Below are 20,660 nucleotides of genomic sequence, written 5' to 3'. Positions count from 1 at the left end.
GGAATGCCAGATCTGTCCGCAATAAACTTACAGCGGTCCACGACCTCTTCCTCTCCAAATCCCTCACCATCCTCGCACTCACTGAGACATGGCTCACCCCTCTGACTCTGCCGCAGAGGCTGCCCTCGCCTACGGGGGGCTTCACCTCAGTCACACCCCCAGACCAAACAACAGGACCGGGGGAGGGGTGGGTCTGCTCCTCTCCCCATCCTGCACCTTCCGTGTCCTCACTCCACCTTCTTCCCTACAATTCACATCATTTGAGGCCCACACTATCCGCCTCTACAATCCCCTCCCAGCCATTGTTGCAGTCTTATGCCGCACTCCGGGCTCCAGACGACAATTTCTCAATGACCTTGCCTCCTGGCTCCCACACATCCTCTCCTCTGACCTCCCCACCATCATCCTCGGGGATTTCAATATTCCCATCGATGAAGCCCAGAACTCTGTGACCCAGCTACTCAGCATAGCCAACTCACATGGCCTAGTACAACACACCAACGCCCCCACTCACACTGCAGGTCACACTCTCGACCTTATATTCACTAAATCCACCACCATTGCAGACCTCGACATCGCACCATTTCCACCCTCAGACCATAACCTTCTCACTTTCAACCTCCTCACGGAAGGCACCTCCAAACTACCCTCCCCACCCACCTGGTCGATGGCAGCGTGACCTACGCAAGCTCAACCCTAGCATCCTTGCTGACCCCCTCCATGCCCTCTCCTCCACTCTCCCCACCCTAACCTGTCCTAATCTTGCTGCAGCTCAGTATCGCAAAACTCTCTCATCAGCCCTAGAGAAAGCTGCTCCACCAATATTCTGCCGCAACCGCCCCCCTAACCCCCAGCCCTGGCGCACTACCCATACTCACAACCTCCAGAGGGAAACACGTGCCACTAAACGAAAATGGAGGAAAATTCGACTTAACGAGGATTTCCTACAGTACAAGACTAACCTGCTGCCTGCTGCCCTTGCTCATGCAAAGCAGGAATACTTTACCAAGCTCATCGGAGCACAAGCTTCCAACCCCCGGCGTCTTTTTGGCACCTTCAACTCCCTGCTTAAACCCACCCCTCACCCACCGTTTCCTCCCTCTCTGCCACAGATTTAGCCACCCACTTCACCAACAAAATTGTCTCCATCCGTCAGGAAATACTCAATCTTCAATCTTCACCTCCCACCCGCTCCCAACCAACTCCTCCTCCACCCTATCCTCCCCTCACCTCCTTCACTCCTACTACCATTAAAGAAGTCAACCACCTACTGCAGACTTCCCATACAACTACCTCCCCCCTTGACCCCATCCCTTCTGATCTACTTCAGCCTCACTTCACGGATTTGGCCCCAGTCCTCACTACCCTGTTTAACCTCTCCCTATCCACAGGCACCTTCCCCTCAGACTTCAAGCAGGCCACAGTACTGCCCCTGCTCAAGAAACCCTCCCTCAACCCCTCGCTACCCTCCAACTACCGCCCTATCTCCCTCCTCCCCTTTGCCTCAAAACTCCTTGAGCGTCTGGTTCACAAACGCCTGACCCAGTTCCTCAATGCCAACTCGCTACTAGACCCACTGCAATCTGGATTTCGGCCTGGCTCACACCAAAGTGGTCAATGACCTTGCCTTAGCTAAAGCTGAAGGTAAATACTCCATTCTCCTCCTCCTTGACCTTTCAGCAGCGTTTGACACAGTAGATCATCCCCTACTCCTCCAGTCCCTCCAGTCCTTGGGCATTCACGATCTCGCCCTGACCTGGCTTTCATCCTACCTCTCCAACCGCTCCTTCACGACCTCCTTCAATGAGTCCTCGTCCACCCCCAACCACCTCTCAGTGGGAGTCCCCCAAGGCTTGGTCCTTGGCCCCCTACTGTTCTCCCTATACACATCTTCCAATGGCAAGGTTTTCTCCTCCATGGGTTTTAACTATCATCTGTATGCAGATGACACCCAAATCTACCTCCACACCCCTGACATATCCACCACTACCATGGATAAGGTCTCCTTCTGCCTATCAGCCATCTCCTCCTGGATGTCCGCTAGGTTCCTGAAACTCAATCTAGACAAAACAGAATTTATGATCTTCAAACCCTGGTCATCCCTGAACCTCCCAGATGTGCATGTCACTGTTAACCACACTACCATTTGCCCTACCTCTCAAGCCCGCTGTCTGGGTGTCATCCTGGACTCCGCACTCTCCTTCGCTCCCCACATCCAAAACCTCACAAAGTCCTGCAACTTCCACCTTCGTAACATCTGTAAGATTCGCCTTTTCCTGACCTCTGCCACCACCAAACTCCTCATCCATGCCCTCATAATTTCCCGCCTTGACTACCGCAATGCCCTTCTGTCTGGTCTCCCTATGACCCGAATAGCCCCACTGCAGTCCATCATGAATGCGGCACTCCTCCCATCGCTCCACCAGGGTGGCTCCCCTCCATGAATCCCTCCACTGGCTTCCTATCCAGAATCAGGTACAAGATATTGTGTCTGACCTACAAATCTGTCCACAAAACCTGTCCAACCTACATTTCTGATCTTACTCGGAGATGCACACCTAGCCGCTCACTCCGCTCCTCCAATGAACTTCGCCTGACCGCCCCCCGCCTCACCCAGTCCCATGCACGCCTCCAGGACTTCTCAAGAGCCGCTCCAACACTATGGAACTCCCTACCTCCACCCATTAGGGCAGCCCCCTCCTTCAACATCTTCAAGAAGGCCCTCAAAACTCACCTTTTCAGTCTGGCCTACCCCCCTCACAAGTGCTCTAAACCCACAGCTGAACTCTGGTCCCCTACATCTCCCTCTAGATTGTAAGCCTTTGGGCAGGGTCCTCCTCCTTTTGTGTCCTACCTGATCATGCACCTCCATTACTGTGCTATGCATTTGAGTGAACCTAACTTGCCTAATCTCCATGCTCCCATCCAGTGACTAAGCATTACCTTGTACTCATACTGTGCTGTGTGATCTCCATGCCCCATCCAGTGACTAAGCATTACCTTGTACTCATACTGTGCTGTGTGATCTCCATGCTCCATCCAGTGACTAAGCATTACCTTGTACTCATACTGTGCTGTGTGATCTCCATGCTCCCCTCCAGTGACTAAGCATTACCTTGTACTCATACTGTGCTGTGTGATCTGGTTTTCTTGTATTCAGGTATTGTCATATTGCATGTCACCCCTAAATATTGTCTGTAACCTAAACTAATGTCCAGCGCTGCGTAATATGTTGGCGCTATATATATATATATATATATATATATAAGGAAAGCAGCAGCTCCAAGTCCCCCTGAGTATTAACACAAATCCAGGGAATTGTGGCACATAAGCTCGAGTTTATTGAGCAAACAAATAAAGCTTACAGCAGCTCACAGCAAATGTTTCGCTTGTCCCACAACCTTTATCAATGCTAATATATTCACATCACATGATTCTTTATATACATGCCCACAAAGGAAATTACATCATGCGGTAACATGATCTTCCAACCAGGAAGTAAACAAAAATACAAACTTCTACAATAATTTGAGTCCATAATGCACTTATCTGAGTGCGGATCCATTAGTACATAAACAGTCGTATCCTATCCCTTCAGGTTCACATTCCCTCTGAATTTTGATACCTGTGAATGTCACGGAACAGCCGTGAGAAACGCAGGCGAATCGAAGGATTAGTGCAGTCCAATTTCTGATCGCTTTCTGGTTAAATTTGTGCAGCCATTGCAGTAATCAGAAACTGACATTCCTGGTTTAAAAGACAAGTTTTTTTTTCTCTCTTCCTCTCAGCAGAGGACTAGCAGTAACCTAGGTGTAGGGTGTCTTTTGATTTGCTAATGAACAGGAACAATGCTTGTGCCCAAGAAGAATGTTTACTTTTTATTACCTCAGATAGATGTAAATAGTCACCAAATGGTGAGTCTATTCAAAGAAAGGCTTCCCTCACAGTTGGGGGCCAGAATGGCTGGCACCGATGGGGGCAGATCTGAATGCATGTGTTGGATGATTTCTTGTCGGTATACGAAGACCGTATATTGCACAGCTACAAAATTCATATAGTCTTATTCGGTAAAATCTGCCCAAGGTGCTGATATAAAATTCATCGCAATAGCCCGTCCGGTTATTGATGTATGGGTCATACATCAATAACGCAGCGGGTCCAGTTCCTGAGAAGGGTCTTCTCAGGAACTGGACCCGCTGCCCTAGTCACGTCTGATGTCATATTAATCGGTATTTTCTGACCATTAGGAATCTGTTATCCACCTAAATATGACATGTATCGTTTATGAGTTACAGCATTTTATGAGTTTAAACCTAAATCTCCCCCCAAGGACTTGAACTGTGGTTGGTTGGTAATTCAGAGGGGGCAGGCATGGCCACACCCCCAAATCAGCTTCATCAAAAGCACATTGCCAGCAGGCAGACCTCATTCCTCCACTTTCCACCTTCGTGAGAGCTGCTGCCGCCACCTTGAGGAACAGTGGTGGCCATCTTGTCTGAACTTTGCTTCTGAACTGAAACAAAGGAACTTGATGAGTTTCCCAGAAAGGACATATTTCCACGAACTTTAAGTATCCGTTTTCTCCATTTTTATTTTCTATACTGTGTTATCATTTGTCTCTATAATTGTTGATTTTAACGATTTTCTGTATATATTAATTATTTATATTGCATTTCAATAAACCGACGCTAACGTCAGTTGTTGCTACAGCTACCCTATTATTCAGCCACACAGAAACTGAACCCAGGCTTCTGAAGAGACGCTACTATTGTTGCTAGCTAGACAGAATAGAGTGTGTTTAACCATTTTTATTTGTAGATCTAGGCTCAGTAGGTCAGTGAGTTCCTCTGTCTCAGGAAACAGAGGTGGTGGCAGTTCTACCCTGAAATAGTGTGTAATTTGTAATTACCGTAACTCACAGGCTCTCTTTTAGTCGGTCTGCTGCCCAAATTTCCAGCGGTTTCTGCGCACCGACTGCGACCACAGCTTGCATGGTCTGTGTGCTGAAACCGATTGGAAGGCAATTTGCGGTCCAGCCACTAGGGGTCCTGTGACAGTGAATGTTACAAAAATAGGTGTAGATCAAAGTCACGGTTGAGACCTCCCGGATGTAAACAACTCATTTTGTCTATCCATTGGACTTTAGATTTTTTTTTAAAGCTAATACCCGATCACCTCCCCTCCTCAATTTTGGAATGTGATTGATGATCATGAATTTTAAATCTGTGTCTTTGTGACCTGTTTCACGAAAGTGGCGAGCCACAGGTAAGTCTGACTTGACATTCCTGACAGAGCTCCTATGTTGTGCAATGCAATCCCTTACTCTGGGTCGTTTCCCCTATGTAGTAGAGACCACAAGGATACTGTAATAGATATACAACATAGGAGCTCTGGCAGGTCCAGTGAAATCTGATGTTATACCCATTCCCAAAGGTGGACCCCTTGATAACGTGCTGGCATTCAGCACAAGAGAGACAGGGGGAACTTCCCACTCGTGTCAGATCTAAAATAGTCTCCGGGCCTCTGGGAGCAGAGTATGTGTCTGCCCTCACAAGGCGTGTGCCAACCCTCTCATTTCTCCTATATGCAGATGCTGGAGGTAAAGAGAATTCCAGTATCTCCGGATAGGCGCCGGCCAGAATGTGCCAATGTCACCTCACACTGGCCAGTACCTTGCCCTACATACCATGAAATTGGCAGACGCAAGGGAGATGTGGTGAAGCACAGTCCCTGTGTTTAGAGGCAGAGTTGGATTCCATCACGTTTCAATTCTTGTTCCAACAATGAACCTGGATAACCCCGCTCTGAGAGTTTTCCACACATCTGCTGTCTCGCCCATTGAGCTCTTGTCTCATCTGAGACTATCCTGTTGACCCTCATCAACTGGCTCCTAGCAACAGAGCGAAAGACAGCCGGTGGGTGGAAGCTCTCAAAGCAGAGAAGCTGGTCCCAGTCAGTGGGTTTTTGATATAAATCAGACGAGAGGGACTGGCCCTATCGTTTGTTGGTAGTATCCAAGAAGTTAATTTCAAATTTGTCATGGACAATTTAAAACCCAATATTGGGGTGAAAGCGGTTAAGTTCATCATGGAAGGACATGAGGCATCCAATGTCACCCCGCCATACTGCGAATATGTCATCTATGTAGCACCACCAAACCAGACAGTGTCTGGTGAACGCCACATTAGTATAGACATGCTTGGACTCAAATTCGTGCATAAATGCACCTGCAAAGGACGGGGCGACATTGGATCCCATTGCTGTACCTTGTTGCTGTGGGAAGAACTCTTCCTTAAATCTGAAATAATTATTGTTCAGGACAAAGTGAAACAGTTTTTCTATGAACACCATCTAATTCATACTGTATTCATTACTCTCCTGAATCAATTTGAGACACGCCCTGATCCCCTCATTTTGTGGGATGGATGTGTACAATGATGAAACATCCCAACTGACCAGCCAGATATTGTCCGTGCCATCAAATTTGAGACACGAGATCCTGGTTAGGAAATCTGTGGTGTCACATAAATATGACTTAGTCTGTCTGACTAAGGGAGCGAGTACCTTCTTCAAAAATGTGGCTGATGGGGTAAAGACAGACCCTATCCCTGCCACTATTGGACGTCCTGGCGGTGAAATGGGATTCTTGTAGCAACGAGGTACAGCGATGGGATCCTGAAATGATTTTCACTTCACAGGTGTGCCCTGTCAGGTTTAATAATTGGGATTTCTCGCCTTATAAATGGGGTTGGGACCATCAGTTGCGTTGTGGAGAAGTCAGGTGGATACACAGCTGATAGTCTTACTGAATAGACTGTTAGAATTTGTATTATGGCAAAAAAAAGCAGCTGAGTAAAGAAAAATGAGTGGCCATCATTACTTTAAAGGGACTCCGAGCACTGCAGAAACTATGGAAAGATGCATATCATTTTAAAGCTCTCTTTCTCCTCTTTCCAATGATATATAAACCACCACCCTACGTCTTTTAGTTTTCGCTATTTTCGCGATTGAAATTGCCGCAACCGCGATTTCGATCGCGAAAATAGAGAAAACTAAAAGGTGTAGGGCAACGATTTAGGTGTCGTCAGAAAGAGGAGAAAGAGAGCTTTAAAATGATATCCATCAAGCCATAGTTATATTGTATTACACAGGACGACACTTTCCCCAGTGTCAGCAGCTCCATTCTGCTGAATGCAGCTGCTGACTTTGACAAAAAGTCGCCCTGTGTAATACAATATAACTATGGCTTGATGGATATCATTTTAAAGCTCTCTTTCTCCTCTTTCTGACGACACCTACATTGTTGCCCTACGCCTTTTAGTTTTCTCTATTTTCGCGATCGAAATCGCGGCCGCAGCAATTTCAATCGCGAAAATAGCGAAAACTAAAAGGCGTAGGGTGGTGGTTTATATATCATTGGAAAGAGGAGAAAGAGAGCTTTAAAATGATGTGCATCTTTCCATAGTTTCTGCACTGCTCGGAGTCCCTTTAAGAAATGAAGGTCAGTCAGTCCGAAAAATTGGGAAAACTTTGAAAGTGTCCCCAAGTGCAGTCTCAAAGAACCATCAAACTCTACAAAGAAACTGGCTCACATGCGGACCGCCGCAGGAAAGGAAGACCAAGAGTCACCTCTGCTGCAGAGGATAAATTCATCCGAATCACCAGCCTCAGAAATCGCAGGTTACCAGCAGCTCAGATTAGAGACCAGGTCAATGCCACACAGAGTTCTAGCAGCAGACACATCTCTAGAACAACTGTTAAGAGGAGACTGTGTGAATCGGGCCTTCATGGTAGAATATCTGCTAGGAAACCACTGCTAAGGACAGGCAACAAGCAGAAGAGACTTATTTGGGCTAAAGAACACAAGGAATGGACATTAGACCAGTGGAAATCTGTGCTTTGGTCTGATGAGTCCAAATTTGAGATTTTTTATTCCAACCACCGTGTCTTTGTGCGACGCAGAAAAGGTGAACGGATGGTCTCTACATGCCTGGTTCCCACCATGAAGCATGGAGGAGGTGTGATGGTGTGGGTGTGCTTTGCTGGTGACACTGTTGGGGATTTATTCAAAATCAAAGGCATACTGAACCAGCATGGCTATCATAGCATCTTGCAGTGGCATGCTATTCCATCTGGTTTGCGTTTAGTAAGACCATCATTTATTTTTCAACAGGACAATGACCCCAAACACACCTCCAGGCTGTGTAAGGGCTATTTGACCAGGAAGGAGAGTAATGGGGTGCTGCGCCAGTTGACCTGGCCTCCACAGTCACCAGACCTGACCCCAATCGAGATGGTTTGGGGTGAGCTGGACCGCAGAGTGAAGGCAAAAGGGCCAACAAGTGCTAAGCATCTCTGGGAACTCCCTCAAGACTGTTGGAAGACCATTTCAGGTGATGAAGCTCATCAAGAGAATGCCAAGAGTGTGCAAAGCAGTAATCAAAGCAAAAGGTGGCTACTTTGAAGAACCTAGAATATGACATATGGCCTCAATTCTGGTAGCTATGTGAGGTAAATATTTTTTGTAGGTAAAATACCTCTTGAGACAAAAACAGTAAATATTTTGAGTTTTATTTCTACTATTCTTTTCTATTACACAGCCTGAATAGACACTAAAAGAGCAATAGGAACACCACTAAAAACTGCAAAATGCATACAAATTGGCTTTACCTCCAGGTATAGGCCGGTTTTAAACTGATCGGTAAATTATGTGCGAACATGCCCCCTATTTTCCATGAGAATAGCTATTTTTGGTAAATTACCTCATGAATTACCTCATAATTTATCTCATGAGGTAAAACATGACTAAAACCTACCAGAATTGCTAAATGTCATTACCTCATGAGGTTAATTACCTCACATGAGGTAATTTGTTTGATAACCCTACCAGAATTGAGGGCATTTTCAGTTGTTTCACACTTTTTGGTACTTCCACATGTGGTAATTCATAGTTTGGATGCCTTCAGTGTGAATCTACAATGTTCATAGTCATGAAAATAAAGAAAACTCTTTGAATGAGAAGGTGTGTCCAAACTTTTGGTCTGTACTGTACATTATACAGTGTCAGGGCTGTACAGAGTATGATCAGTAATAATATATATGTGTGTTCCAGATATACCAGACATGTAACTGCTAGAGAGCTGATTATACATTATACAGTGTCAGGGCTGTACAGAGTATGATCAGTAATAATATATATGTGTGCTCCAGAGATACCAGACATGTAACTGCCGGAGAGCTGGTTATACATTATACAGTGTCAGGGCTGTACAGAGTATGATCAGTAATAATACCAGACATGTAACTGCTAGAGAGCTGATTATACATTATACAGTGTCAGGGCTGTACAGAGTATGATCAGTAATAATACCAGACCTGTAACTGCTAGAGAGCTGATTATACATTATACAGTGTCAGGGCTACACAGAGTATGATCAGTAATAATATATATGTGTGTTCCAGAGATACCAGACATGTAACTGCTGGAGAGCTGATTATACATTATACAGTGTCAGGGCTACACAGAGTATGATCAGTAATAATACCAGACATGTAACTGCTGGAGACCTGAATATACATTATACATTGTCAGGGCTGTACAGAGTATGATCAGTAATAATACCAGACATGTAACTGCTAGAGAGCTGATTATACATTATACAGTGTCAGGGCTGTACAGAGTATGATCAGTAATAATACCAGACATGTAACTGCTAGAGAGCTGATTATACATTATACATTGTCAGGGCTGTACAGAGTATGATCAGTAATAATACCAGACATGTAACTGCTAGAGAGCTGATTATACATTATACAGTGTCAGGGCTGTACAGAGTATGATCAGTAATAATACCAGACATGTAACTGCTGGAGAGCTGATTATACATTATACAGTGTCAGGGCTGTACAGAGTATGATCAGTAATAATACCAGACATGTAACTGCTAGAGAGCTGATTATACATTATACAGTGTCAGGGCTGTACAGAGTATGATCAGTAATAATACCAGACATGTAACTGCTAGAGAGCTGATTATACATTATACAGTGTCGGGGCTGTACAGAGTATGATCAGTAATAATATATGTGTGTTCCAGAGATACCAGACATGTAACTGCTGGAGAGCTGATTATACATTATACAGTGTCAGGGCTGTACAGAGTATGATCAGTAATAATACCAGACATGTAACTGCTGGAGAGCTGATTATACATTATACAGTGTCAGGGCTGTACAGAGTATGATCAGTAATAATACCAGACATGTAACTGCTGGAGAGCTGATTATACATTATACAGTGTCAGGGCTGTACAGAGTATGATCAGTAATAATACCAGACATGTAACTGCTGGAGACCTGATTATACATTATACAGTGTCGGGGCTGTACAGAGTATGATCAGTAATAATATATATGGGTGTTCCAGAAATACCAGACCTGTAACTGCTGGAGAGCTGATTATACATTATACAGTGTCAGGGCTGCACAGAGTATGATCAGTAATAATACCAGACATGTAACTGCTAGAGAGCTGATTATACATTATACAGTGTCAGGGCTGTACAGAGTATGATCAGTAATAATACCAGACATGTAACTGCTGGAGACCTGATTATACATTATACAGTGTCGGGGCTGTACAGAGTATGATCAGTAATAATATATGTGTGTTCCAGATATACCAGACATGTAACTGCCAGAGAGCTGATTATACATTATACAGTGTCAGGGCTGTACAGAGTATGATCAGTAATAATACCAGACATGTAACTGCTAGAGAGCTGATTATACATTATACAGTGTCAGGGCTGTACAGAGTGTGATCAGTAATAATACCAGACATGTAACTGCCAGAGAGCTGATTATACATTATACAGTGTCAGGGCTGTACAGAGTATGATCAGTAATAATACCAGACATGTAACTGCTAGAGAGCTGATTATACATGTCACACTCACCATGGCGGCCGTCTGCAACATCCCCGGAGACTTTCCTGTGTGCGCACGCGTGGGGGCTCATTTGCCTTACTATGCTCCCTCCCAGTGCGGCGCGCGGCGAGACGCGCTGTGCGCATGCGCACAAGGGATTGCGCGCGCAGGAAGCTGCGTGCGTGCGCGTAGCCGCGGCGCGCGTGCGCGCATGTGCGTGCGCAATGCGTTGCGCACGTTCTGCGCATGCGCAGAGCGCTAATTTTGGCGCCAACACTTAGTATAAAAGCAGCACTGCCCTTAGCTGCAGTGCTGCTCGTTCTGACAGTTTGCTGGTGATCTACGTTCCTCAAGAGGAGAGAGAGGAGAGGAGACCGGCACTGCAATCGACTTATTTATTCCATGCTGTAAAAGGTGCATACAAAGAGTCACATACTCAGTGCAAAATAGTAAACATACCAGGTGGATGAAGCAATGTAGGTGACGGTGGGTGCTGGGCACTGTGGGCCTGACGGCCGTTTCGCGCAGACGTGCGCTTCAACGGAGGCATGGGATTGGAGACTGCAGGAGGAAGTGGGCGGTTTCTATCGGCGTGGACACGCCGAATGCTGACCCCGGTATGTATTTAATCCCCGGCGAGCACCCAGCCCGCACTAGAGCCTCCGTTGAAGCGCACGTCTGCGCAAAACGGCCGTCAGGCCCACAGTGCCCAGCACCCACCGTCACCTACATTGCTTCATCCACCTGGTATGTTTACTATTTTGCACTGAGTATGTGACTCTTTGTATGCACCTTTTACAGCATGGAATAAATAAGTCGATTGCAGTGCCGGTCTCCTCTCCTCTCTCTCCTCTTGTTGTACAGCATTACTATTTCCTATACCAGAGCACGCAATTGCAACCATGATGTTTGAAGCATAGTGGTCCTGCCAGCTCCCCACTCAAGATTGTACACCTGCTGCAGTGCCAACCTGCACACCTTTTTTTCGCTACAACTGATCTACGTTCCTGTATCTACCGGATTCTGATCTTCGTTGTGACCTTGGCCTGTGACCCCGACTTCCGCTGATCTCTGTTTGCCCCGACCTTTGGCTCTGTTACTGGATTTCCGCTGTCTGCTGCCTGCCTCGACCCCTGGCTTGTGACCCCGACCACCGTTGATTGCCGCCTGCCTTGACCTCTGGATTGTGACCCCGACCACCGTTGATTTCTGCCTGCCCCGACTTCTGGCTTGTGACCCCGATCTTCCCGGACCACCACCTGGACTGGATCTTCAGCTCTCATCTGTCCACTGCAACTCCACAATCAGTGTCACCTGTTCTCCTAACCACTCGCTGAGGCAATCCCAGTAGTGACCTGGTAGGGCACTAGGCAGCTAAGTTCCACATCCCCCTCCTGGGGGTGTGGTCCTGCACTCCCCTCAAGGGGGTGTGGGTGAAGACCCGTGGTCACCTAGACTCCACTACTGGGTAACGCCTCTTCCTTCGTGGGAAGGTCAACAGGGACTGAAGAGAGACTCTAACAGTAACGAGCAGCCAAGATGGACACTGGTGGAGCTCGTTCCCCCGTGGAGATCCTTTATGACCTTGTGACACAGCTTCGAGTGTCTGTGGATGAAGTCCAGAGAGGCTACCAGGAGATCCGAGATCAGCTCCGAGGTCCTGTTCCTGCCGCAGATAATGCTTCTGCTCCTGTTCCTGCCCCGGTGGTTCATCCCCCAGCTGATGAGAGGCCAGCCCCAGGAGAGAATGCCACTTCTCCTCCCCCTGAACCAAGATTGCCCTTGCCAGAGCGTTTCTCGGGGGATCGCTCAAAATTCCGCTGGTTTCAAAGTGCCTGTCGTCTGCATTTTTCTTTGTTACCAAGAACCTTTGCCAGCGAAGAGATCAAGGTGGGGGCTGTCATATCCCTACTTCAGGGGGAACCCCAGGCATGGGCTCTTCGTTTGGTGGAACAACAGCATCCAGCTTTACAGAGTCTCAACACCTTCTTTGAGACCATGGCGGAGATCTGACGATCCAGGAAGAGCTGCTTCTGCCGAGAGCGCTCTTCAGTCCCTTCGGCAGGGAAGAAGACCTGTTGAGGATTACGTGATGGAATTCCGCCGTTGGGAAGCTGACGTCGCTTGGAACGACGCTGCCCTGAGATTCCAGTTTCGTCAAGGACTTTCTGATACCCTTAAGGACGAACTGGCCAGAGTTGGGGTTCCGGACTCTTTAAAGGAGGTTATTCACCTTGCTATCCAAATAGACGTCTCAGAGCGCGACGTTCAGAGAGAACGGGATCTATTAGACCTGCCTGGAGCCTGCCTAATCCGAGGCCTGCTGTTACACCTCAACCGTCCATTCCTCCTGTCTTGGACGAGCCCGAGCCGATGCAGATAGGTCTTGCCCGTCCCGCTCTCTCACAAGAAGAAAGACAGCGCCGAAGATCTGCCAATCTGTGCTTATACTGCGGAGCGTCAGGCCACTTCCGGATCAACTGCCCGGTCAGACCTCCTGGTGAGCTTGAATTTATTGTATGTGCAAGTGGTTCTCCTACTCCTCCGCTTGCTTCCTCTCATATTCCGCTCACTCTGTCGTTGCAGGGACCTCAAGGAAGGAGCGTCACAATTAAGGCCATTGTGTATTCTGGAGCCTGCTCCTGTTTCTTGGATATTCAGTTGGCCCAAGAACTTATGATTCCTACCTGCCGCAAGAGTCAACCCCTGGTCATCCAATTGGCGGACGGATCCGCCATTGGCTCCGGCCCTATCACTACAGAAACTCTGCCTCTCCTGGTCACTATTCAAGAGGAACATCAAGAATATTTGTGTTTTGACCTGTTACCCTCTTCGCTGTTTCCTGTGATCCTAGGAATGCCGTGGCTGAGAACCCATAACCCTGCCATCAATTGGGTCTCCCATGAGGTCTCCTTCCATTCAGAGTATTGTCTACGTTCCTGCTTTCCCCGTGCTGGGGCCCTGTTTTGTATGGATTCTCCTCAGAAGGATGTCATTCCTGAGGCCTACCTGGATGTGTTCGACAAGTCTAAGGCGGACGCCTTACCTCCACATCGGCCGTATGATTGTCCTATCGATCTTCAACCAGTGGCCCCCATTCCTTTTGGAAGAACTTACCCGCTATCCGAGCCTGAGACTCTAGTTCTTAAGGAATATATTGAGGAAAACCTTTCCAAGGGTTTCATCCGTCCCTCCACTTCTCCTGCAGGGGCCGGAATATTTTTTGTTGAGAAGGATGGTTCTTTGCGACCCTGCATCGATTACCGGGAAATCAACAAGATCACCATAAAGAACCGCTACCCACTTCCATTGATGCCTGATTTGTTCCGCAGACTTCAGTCCGCCTGTATCTTCTCCAAGTTGGATCTGCAGGGAGCCTACAACTTGATTAGAATCCGAGAGGGTGATGAGTGGAAGACGGCCTTTCGTTCCAGATTTGGGCATTTTGAGTATCTGGTGATGCCCTTCGGGTTATGCAATGCTCCAGCCACCTTCCAGCATTTCGTGAACGATATCTTCAGGGATTACATTGACTACTTCATGGTGGTTTACTTGGATGACATCCTCATCTTCTCTTCTTCCCAAGAAGAACATCGCCTGCATGTACGGAAGGTCTTAGCCCGCCTCCGTACCCACGGACTTTATGCAAAACCTGAGAAATGCGAATTTGACCAAGTAAACGTGCAGTTCTTGGGCCTAAAGATCTCTCCAGGAGGAGTCGAGATGGACCCTCAGAAGGTCACCGCTATCTTGGATTGGCCAGTCCCTGTGGATCGTAAATCAGTCCAACGTTTCATTGGTTTTGCCAACTTTTATAGGAAGTTCATCAAGAATTTCTCCCAGATTGTTGCTCCCATTACCCAGTTGACCAGCACTGCTCGCTCCTTTCACTGGACTCCTGCGGCCCAATCTGCTTTTGAAAAGCTTAAGTCCTGCTTCACGTCTGCCCCCATCTTAAAACATCCTGATCCAGCTAAAGCTTTCGTACTGGAGGTGGACGCCTCAGAGATTGCTGTGGGGGCCATCTTTTCTCAGCGATTTGGCCCTAAAGCCATCCTTCACCCGGTGGCCTTCTTTTCTCGGAAATTAAACACAGCAGAAAGGAATTATGATGTCGCTGATCGTGAACTCCTTGCCATTAAGGCTGCCCTCGAGGAATGGCGATATCTACTGGAAGGGGCAGAACAACCAATCCTGATCCTCACAGACCACAAGAACCTAGAATACTTACGTTCAGCCAAGAGACTTAGGCCACGACAGGCCCGATGGTCACTCTTCTTTTCTAGGTTTAACTTCCACCTAACCTACCGTCCCGGATCCAAGAATACTAAGCCCGACGCTCTTTCACGGATGTTTCAACCTGAGTCAGTCCCCGATCCGACCCCGGAGAACATCCTGTCTCCGCAACACTTCTTGCTTCTACAATCCAGCCTCATGGAACTTATCAAGCAGACTTCCTCCCGGATTCACCCGCCGCTGGATCTCCCATTGGAAGAGGGACTCTATTACTTCCAGAACCAGGTCTTCGTTCCCCCAGAAGCCCGTATGGCGGTGCTTCAGGCCTGCCATGACCACAAGTTAGCTGGACATTTCGGGGTCAACAAGACTCAAGAACTTGTTCAAAGAAAGTTTTGGTGGCCTGAGTTAATTAAGGACTGCAAATCCTATGTCACCTCGTGCGAGACGTGTGCCCGTTCCAAGACCACCCGTACTCGACCCTGGGGTCTTTTGAATCCTCTTCCTATCCCAACACAGCCATGGAGAGACATTGCCATGGATTTTATAGTGGACCTACCTCCCTCGGAAGGGTTCACCACCATCCTGGTTGTGGTAGACCGCTTTTCTAAGATGGCCCATTTTTTGCCTTTTAAGCATGTGCCCTCAGCTGCAGAGACTGCTCAAGTTTTCATTCGAGAGGTTGTGCGACTTCATGGCTTGCCATCCAGTATCGTATCTGATCGGGGGTCACAATTTACTTCACGATTCTGGCAGGAACTCTGCAGAGGTCTTCAAATCCAACTTTCCCTCTCATCAGGGTACCATCCACAAACCAACGGCCAAACGGAGAGAACAAACCAAACGTTGGAACAATACATCAGGTGCTTCACTTCTGCTTCCCAGGATGACTGGTATTCTCTACTGGCCACCGCCGAATTTGCCTTTAATAACTCGGTTCATTCATCTACTCATCAGTCTCCGTTCTTCATTAATTATAGGGTTCATCCCATGTTTCTGCCTAGTCTGGATTCCTCCTCAGATTGTCCTGGAGTACAAGAGAGGATTTCTAGTCTACAACGTAACTTTGACACTGTCCACAGTATCCTTAAGCAGACCCAGGAGAAAGGAAAAAGGTTTGCGGACAGGCTTAGAAGAAAAGAACCGGATTTGTCACCAGGGGACCTAGTCTGGCTATCTACCGTCCATCTAAAGCTTCACTGTCCCTCAAAGAAATTCGCCCCAAGGTTCATTGGTCCATTCCCTATACTGCAAAAGATCAATCCAGTTGCCTTCAAACTGACTCTTCCTGCCTCCCTCCGGGTCCACCCGGTGTTTCATGTCTCCTGCCTAAAGAAGGTGTCTCCTAACAACTTCCCTGGTCGCTCCTCTGATCCTCCTCAACCAGTCCTTGTTGAAGGTACAGAAGAATTCGAGGTGGAAAAGATTCTAAATAGCAGGAGAGTGAGGAATTCCCTCCAGTACTTGATCAAGTGGAAGGGGTTTGGAATTGAGGAGAACTCGTGGGAACCAGCTACTAACATTCATGCTCCTGCACTTATCAGAAGGTACCACCGAAAATTCCCTGACAAACCAGGTCCTAGGGGCACCCGGAGGTTGCCCCTAGGGGGGGGCATTGTCACACTCACCATGGCGGCCGTCTGCAACATCCCCAGAGACTTTCCTGTGTGCGCACACGTGGGGACTCATTTGCCTTACTATGCTCCCTCCCAGTGCGGCGCGCGGCGAGACGCGCTGTGCGCATGCGCACAAGGGATTGCGCGCGCAGGAAGCTGCGTGCGTGCGCGCAGCCGCGGCGCGCATGTGCGTGCGCAATGTGTTGCGCGCGTTCTGCGCATGCGCAGAGCGCTAATTTTGGCGCCAACACTTAGTATAAAAGCAGCACTGCCCTTAGCTGCAGTGCTGCTCGTTCTGACAGTTTGCTGGTGATCTACGTTCCTGTATCTACCTGATTCTGATCTTCGTTGTGACCTTGGCCTGTGACCCCGACTTCCGCTGATCTCTGTTTGCCCCGACCTTTGGCTCTGTTACTGGATTTCCGCTGTCTGCTGCCTGCCTCGACCCCTGGCTTGTGACCCCGACCACCGTTGATTGCCGCCTGCCTTGACCTCTGGATTGTGACCCCGACCACCGTTGATTTCTGCCTGCCCCGACTTCTGGCTTGTGACCCCGATCTTCCCGGACCACCACCTGGACTGGATCTTCAGCTCTCATCTGTCCACTGCAACTCCACAATCAGTGTCACCTGTTCTCCTAACCACTCGCTGAGGCAATCCCAGTAGTGACCTGGTAGGGCACTAGGCAGCTAAGTTCCACATCCCCCTCCTGGGGGTGTGGTCCTGCACTCCCCTCAAGGAGGTGAGGGTGAAGACCCGTGGTCACCTAGACTCCACTACTGGGTAACGCCTCTTCCTTCGTGGGAAGGTCAACAGGGACTGAAGAGAGACTCTAACAATACATTATACAGCGTCAGTGCTACACAGAGTATGATCAGTAATAATATGTGTGTTCCAGAAATACCAGACCTGTAACTGCTGGAGACCTGATTATACATTATACAGTGTCAGGGCTGTACAGAGTATGATCAGTAATAATATATGTGTGTTCCAGAAATATCAGATGTTTAACTGCTGGAGAGCTGATTATACATTATACAGTGTCAGGGCTGTACAGAGTATGATCAGTAATAATATATATGTGTGTTCCAGAAATACCAGACATGTAACTGCTAGAGAGCTGATTATACATTATACAGTGTCAGGGCTGTACTGAGTATGATCAGTTTTAATATATATATATGTGTGTTCCAGAAATACCAGACATGTAACTGCTGGAGACCTGAATATACATTATACAGTGTCAGGGCTGTACAGAGTATGATCAGTAATAATATATATGTGTGTTCCAGATATACCAGACATGTAACTGCTAGAGAGCTGATTATACATTATACAGTGTCAGGGCTGTACAGAGTATGATCAGTAATAATATATATGTGTGTTCCAGATATACCAGACATGTAACTGCTGGAGAGCTGATTATACATTATACAGTGTCAGGGCTGTACTGAGTATGATCAGTTTTAATATATATGTGTGTTCCAGAAATACCAGACATGTAACTGCTGGAGAGCTGATTATATATTATACAGTGTCAGGGCTATACAGAGTATGATCAGTGTCACGGACGGTTGCGGGGCCGCAGGCGCGTCCTGTAACCGCCCGTGAAAAAATAGCGAGCGCACTAGATTCTCTGCATCGATTGCGCTTCAAATCGATAGAATCTGGGTTGAGTGTGTAGGAGCAGCTGAGTCTTTCCTCAGCAGAGAGATAGCATCAGCCTGACTGCAGGATGGCTCTTTTGATATGCTTATGAGCCTGGGCCCTAATCTGCACAGAGAGTCCCTGGCTTCAAGCTGTGCTGATGGCCCATCCATCAGGTATAGGTGACAAGCACCATGACAGAAGCAATCTAGAGTGAGAAAACTCAGACACTCGGGCTCCTTCCCCAGCAGGGGAGCCGACCTGTGGCTTGCTGCTGCCAGCTTCAAAAGAACCTCACCTAGGGCTGACCTGCCATCAATCCCAGATGTAGATCATATTCCATAAACTGCTATATGTGTCATTTTCTGTGTTGCCAGGCTGGCAGACCCTCCAAACTAACAGAGCATGGAGGGCCCTGTCTGGCGTTGGTTCTGAGAACATTTCAGAACATTCTGAGGTAAAGACTGCCAGTTAGGCAGTTCAACAGTGCCCTAATGATACCACAGGGGTCCCACCCCTCATGTTTGGTATCAGGCTGCTGGGTACATCGAGGCAGACCTGAAAATATTAGTAAATCTGCCCTGACCTGTACGGTTCTGTGAGATAGAGCCCATATATGGTTAAGGTATGATTTCTGGTCCCCAGGACAAGGGGAGGACTCATCTCATCTTCTAAGGGGGTGTGTGGCTCCCGCCCTCACTCCCTCCTACTGAATCAGGGGCATAAGAATGGCAGAGGACCCAAACTCAGTGTCCTCCACTTTGAAACACCATCTTGATCACATCTGTGCCAGCTTGAGGATATGCTGGCATCCACCTGGTCTGAACTCTGAACTTTGATTGAAACCAAGAACTTTATGATTCTTCCCACAAAAAGGACATCTTTCCAGGAACTAAGTATTTTTCTCCTTTCTTTTATTTTTTACACTGGCTAGTACTGTTTTAATAATTGTTGATTTTAATAATTGTCTGTATATATTAATTATTTATATTGCCGTGAATAAACTACTTTCTCCAAGTCATTCACTGTCCGCTACCCTGTTTATCAGCACACACAGAACTGATCCCGGGTCTCTGAAGAGACGCTACTGTTTGTTTGTTGTTGGCTAGACAGAATACCGTGTGTTTAACCGGTTTATTCGCAGGACTAGTCAGTCAGTGGGCTCCTCGGTCCCATGGTAACCGCGGTGGTGGCAGATACCCTGAACCAGTGTGTGAAGTTGTAATTACCCGTATCTCACAGGCTCCCTTCTGGTTTGTCTGCGGCTAATTCTTAACGGTTCCTGCGCATTGACTGCGACCAGAGTTCGCACGATCTGTGCGCTGGCACCGTCTAGAAGGCCAATTGCGGTCTGACCACTAAGGGTTCTTGTGACAATCAGTAATATATATATATGTATGTATGTTCCAGAAATACCAGACATGTAACTTCTAGAGAGCTGATTATACATTATACAGTGTCAGGGCTGTACAGAGTATGATCAGTAATATGTGTTCCAGAAATACCAGACATGTAACTGATAGAGAGCTGATTATACATTATGCAGTGTCAGGGCTATACAGAATTTGATCATTAATATATAATATGTGTTCCAGAAATACCAGGCCATGGGGGCTGAATGGAAGGCAGCCACATTCTCCAGACACCTGTTAGAAGATATATCGGAGCTGGGAAGAGAAGCTGTGATCGGATTCTGGGAATGTCTCTGGGAGCTGCAGAAGGAGAGACCTCATCCTAATTTCCAGGCAGTCCTGGGGGAAATCCTGCATACAGGTAACAGGGCTTTCTCCATTACATATACAGGTAACAGGGCTCTCTCCATTATATATACAGGTAACAGGGCTTTCTCCACTGCATATACAGGTAAAAGGGCTTTCTCCACTGCATATACAGGTAAAAGGGCTTTCTCCATTGCATATACAGGTAACAGGGCTTTCTCCATTGCATATACAGGTAACAGGGCTTTCTCCATTGCATATACAGGTAACAGGGCTTTGTATGTTCTGGAATTCAATAACCTTAGGGAAAAGCTTCTCGGTCCAGTATCTACATTCCCATAATACAAATAATTGCTCTATGTTATACCAGCCAAAGACGTGTCTGGAATCTGAAGGGAAGAGGGAGGGGTCAGGCCAACAATAAAGTGCATTCAAAGCCGTATATTAATGTACGAAGTTTTAACCAAAAAACATATAATGACATAAATAAAAGCAATATGCAACTCCCAAGTACA

General features: G+C 47.3%; 1 protein-coding gene across 2 annotated transcripts in view; it reads left to right on the top strand.

The window, feature by feature from the left end:
- Positions 1-20,660, top strand: part of LOC137532599 (NACHT, LRR and PYD domains-containing protein 3-like) — a 738,694-nt gene that overhangs the window by 212,098 nt on the left and 505,936 nt on the right. For both annotated transcript variants that reach the window (XM_068253288.1, XM_068253308.1), the window contains exon 4: positions 20,023-20,200. In XM_068253288.1, coding sequence (XP_068109389.1) covers positions 20,023-20,200 — 178 coding nt within the window. The remainder of the gene's footprint in view (positions 1-20,022; positions 20,201-20,660) is intronic.

Source organism: Hyperolius riggenbachi, chromosome 1 (assembly GCF_040937935.1).
Source record: "Hyperolius riggenbachi isolate aHypRig1 chromosome 1, aHypRig1.pri, whole genome shotgun sequence".
NCBI lineage: Eukaryota > Metazoa > Chordata > Amphibia > Anura > Hyperoliidae > Hyperolius > Hyperolius riggenbachi.
This window is presented reverse-complemented; position numbering and strand designations above follow the sequence as displayed.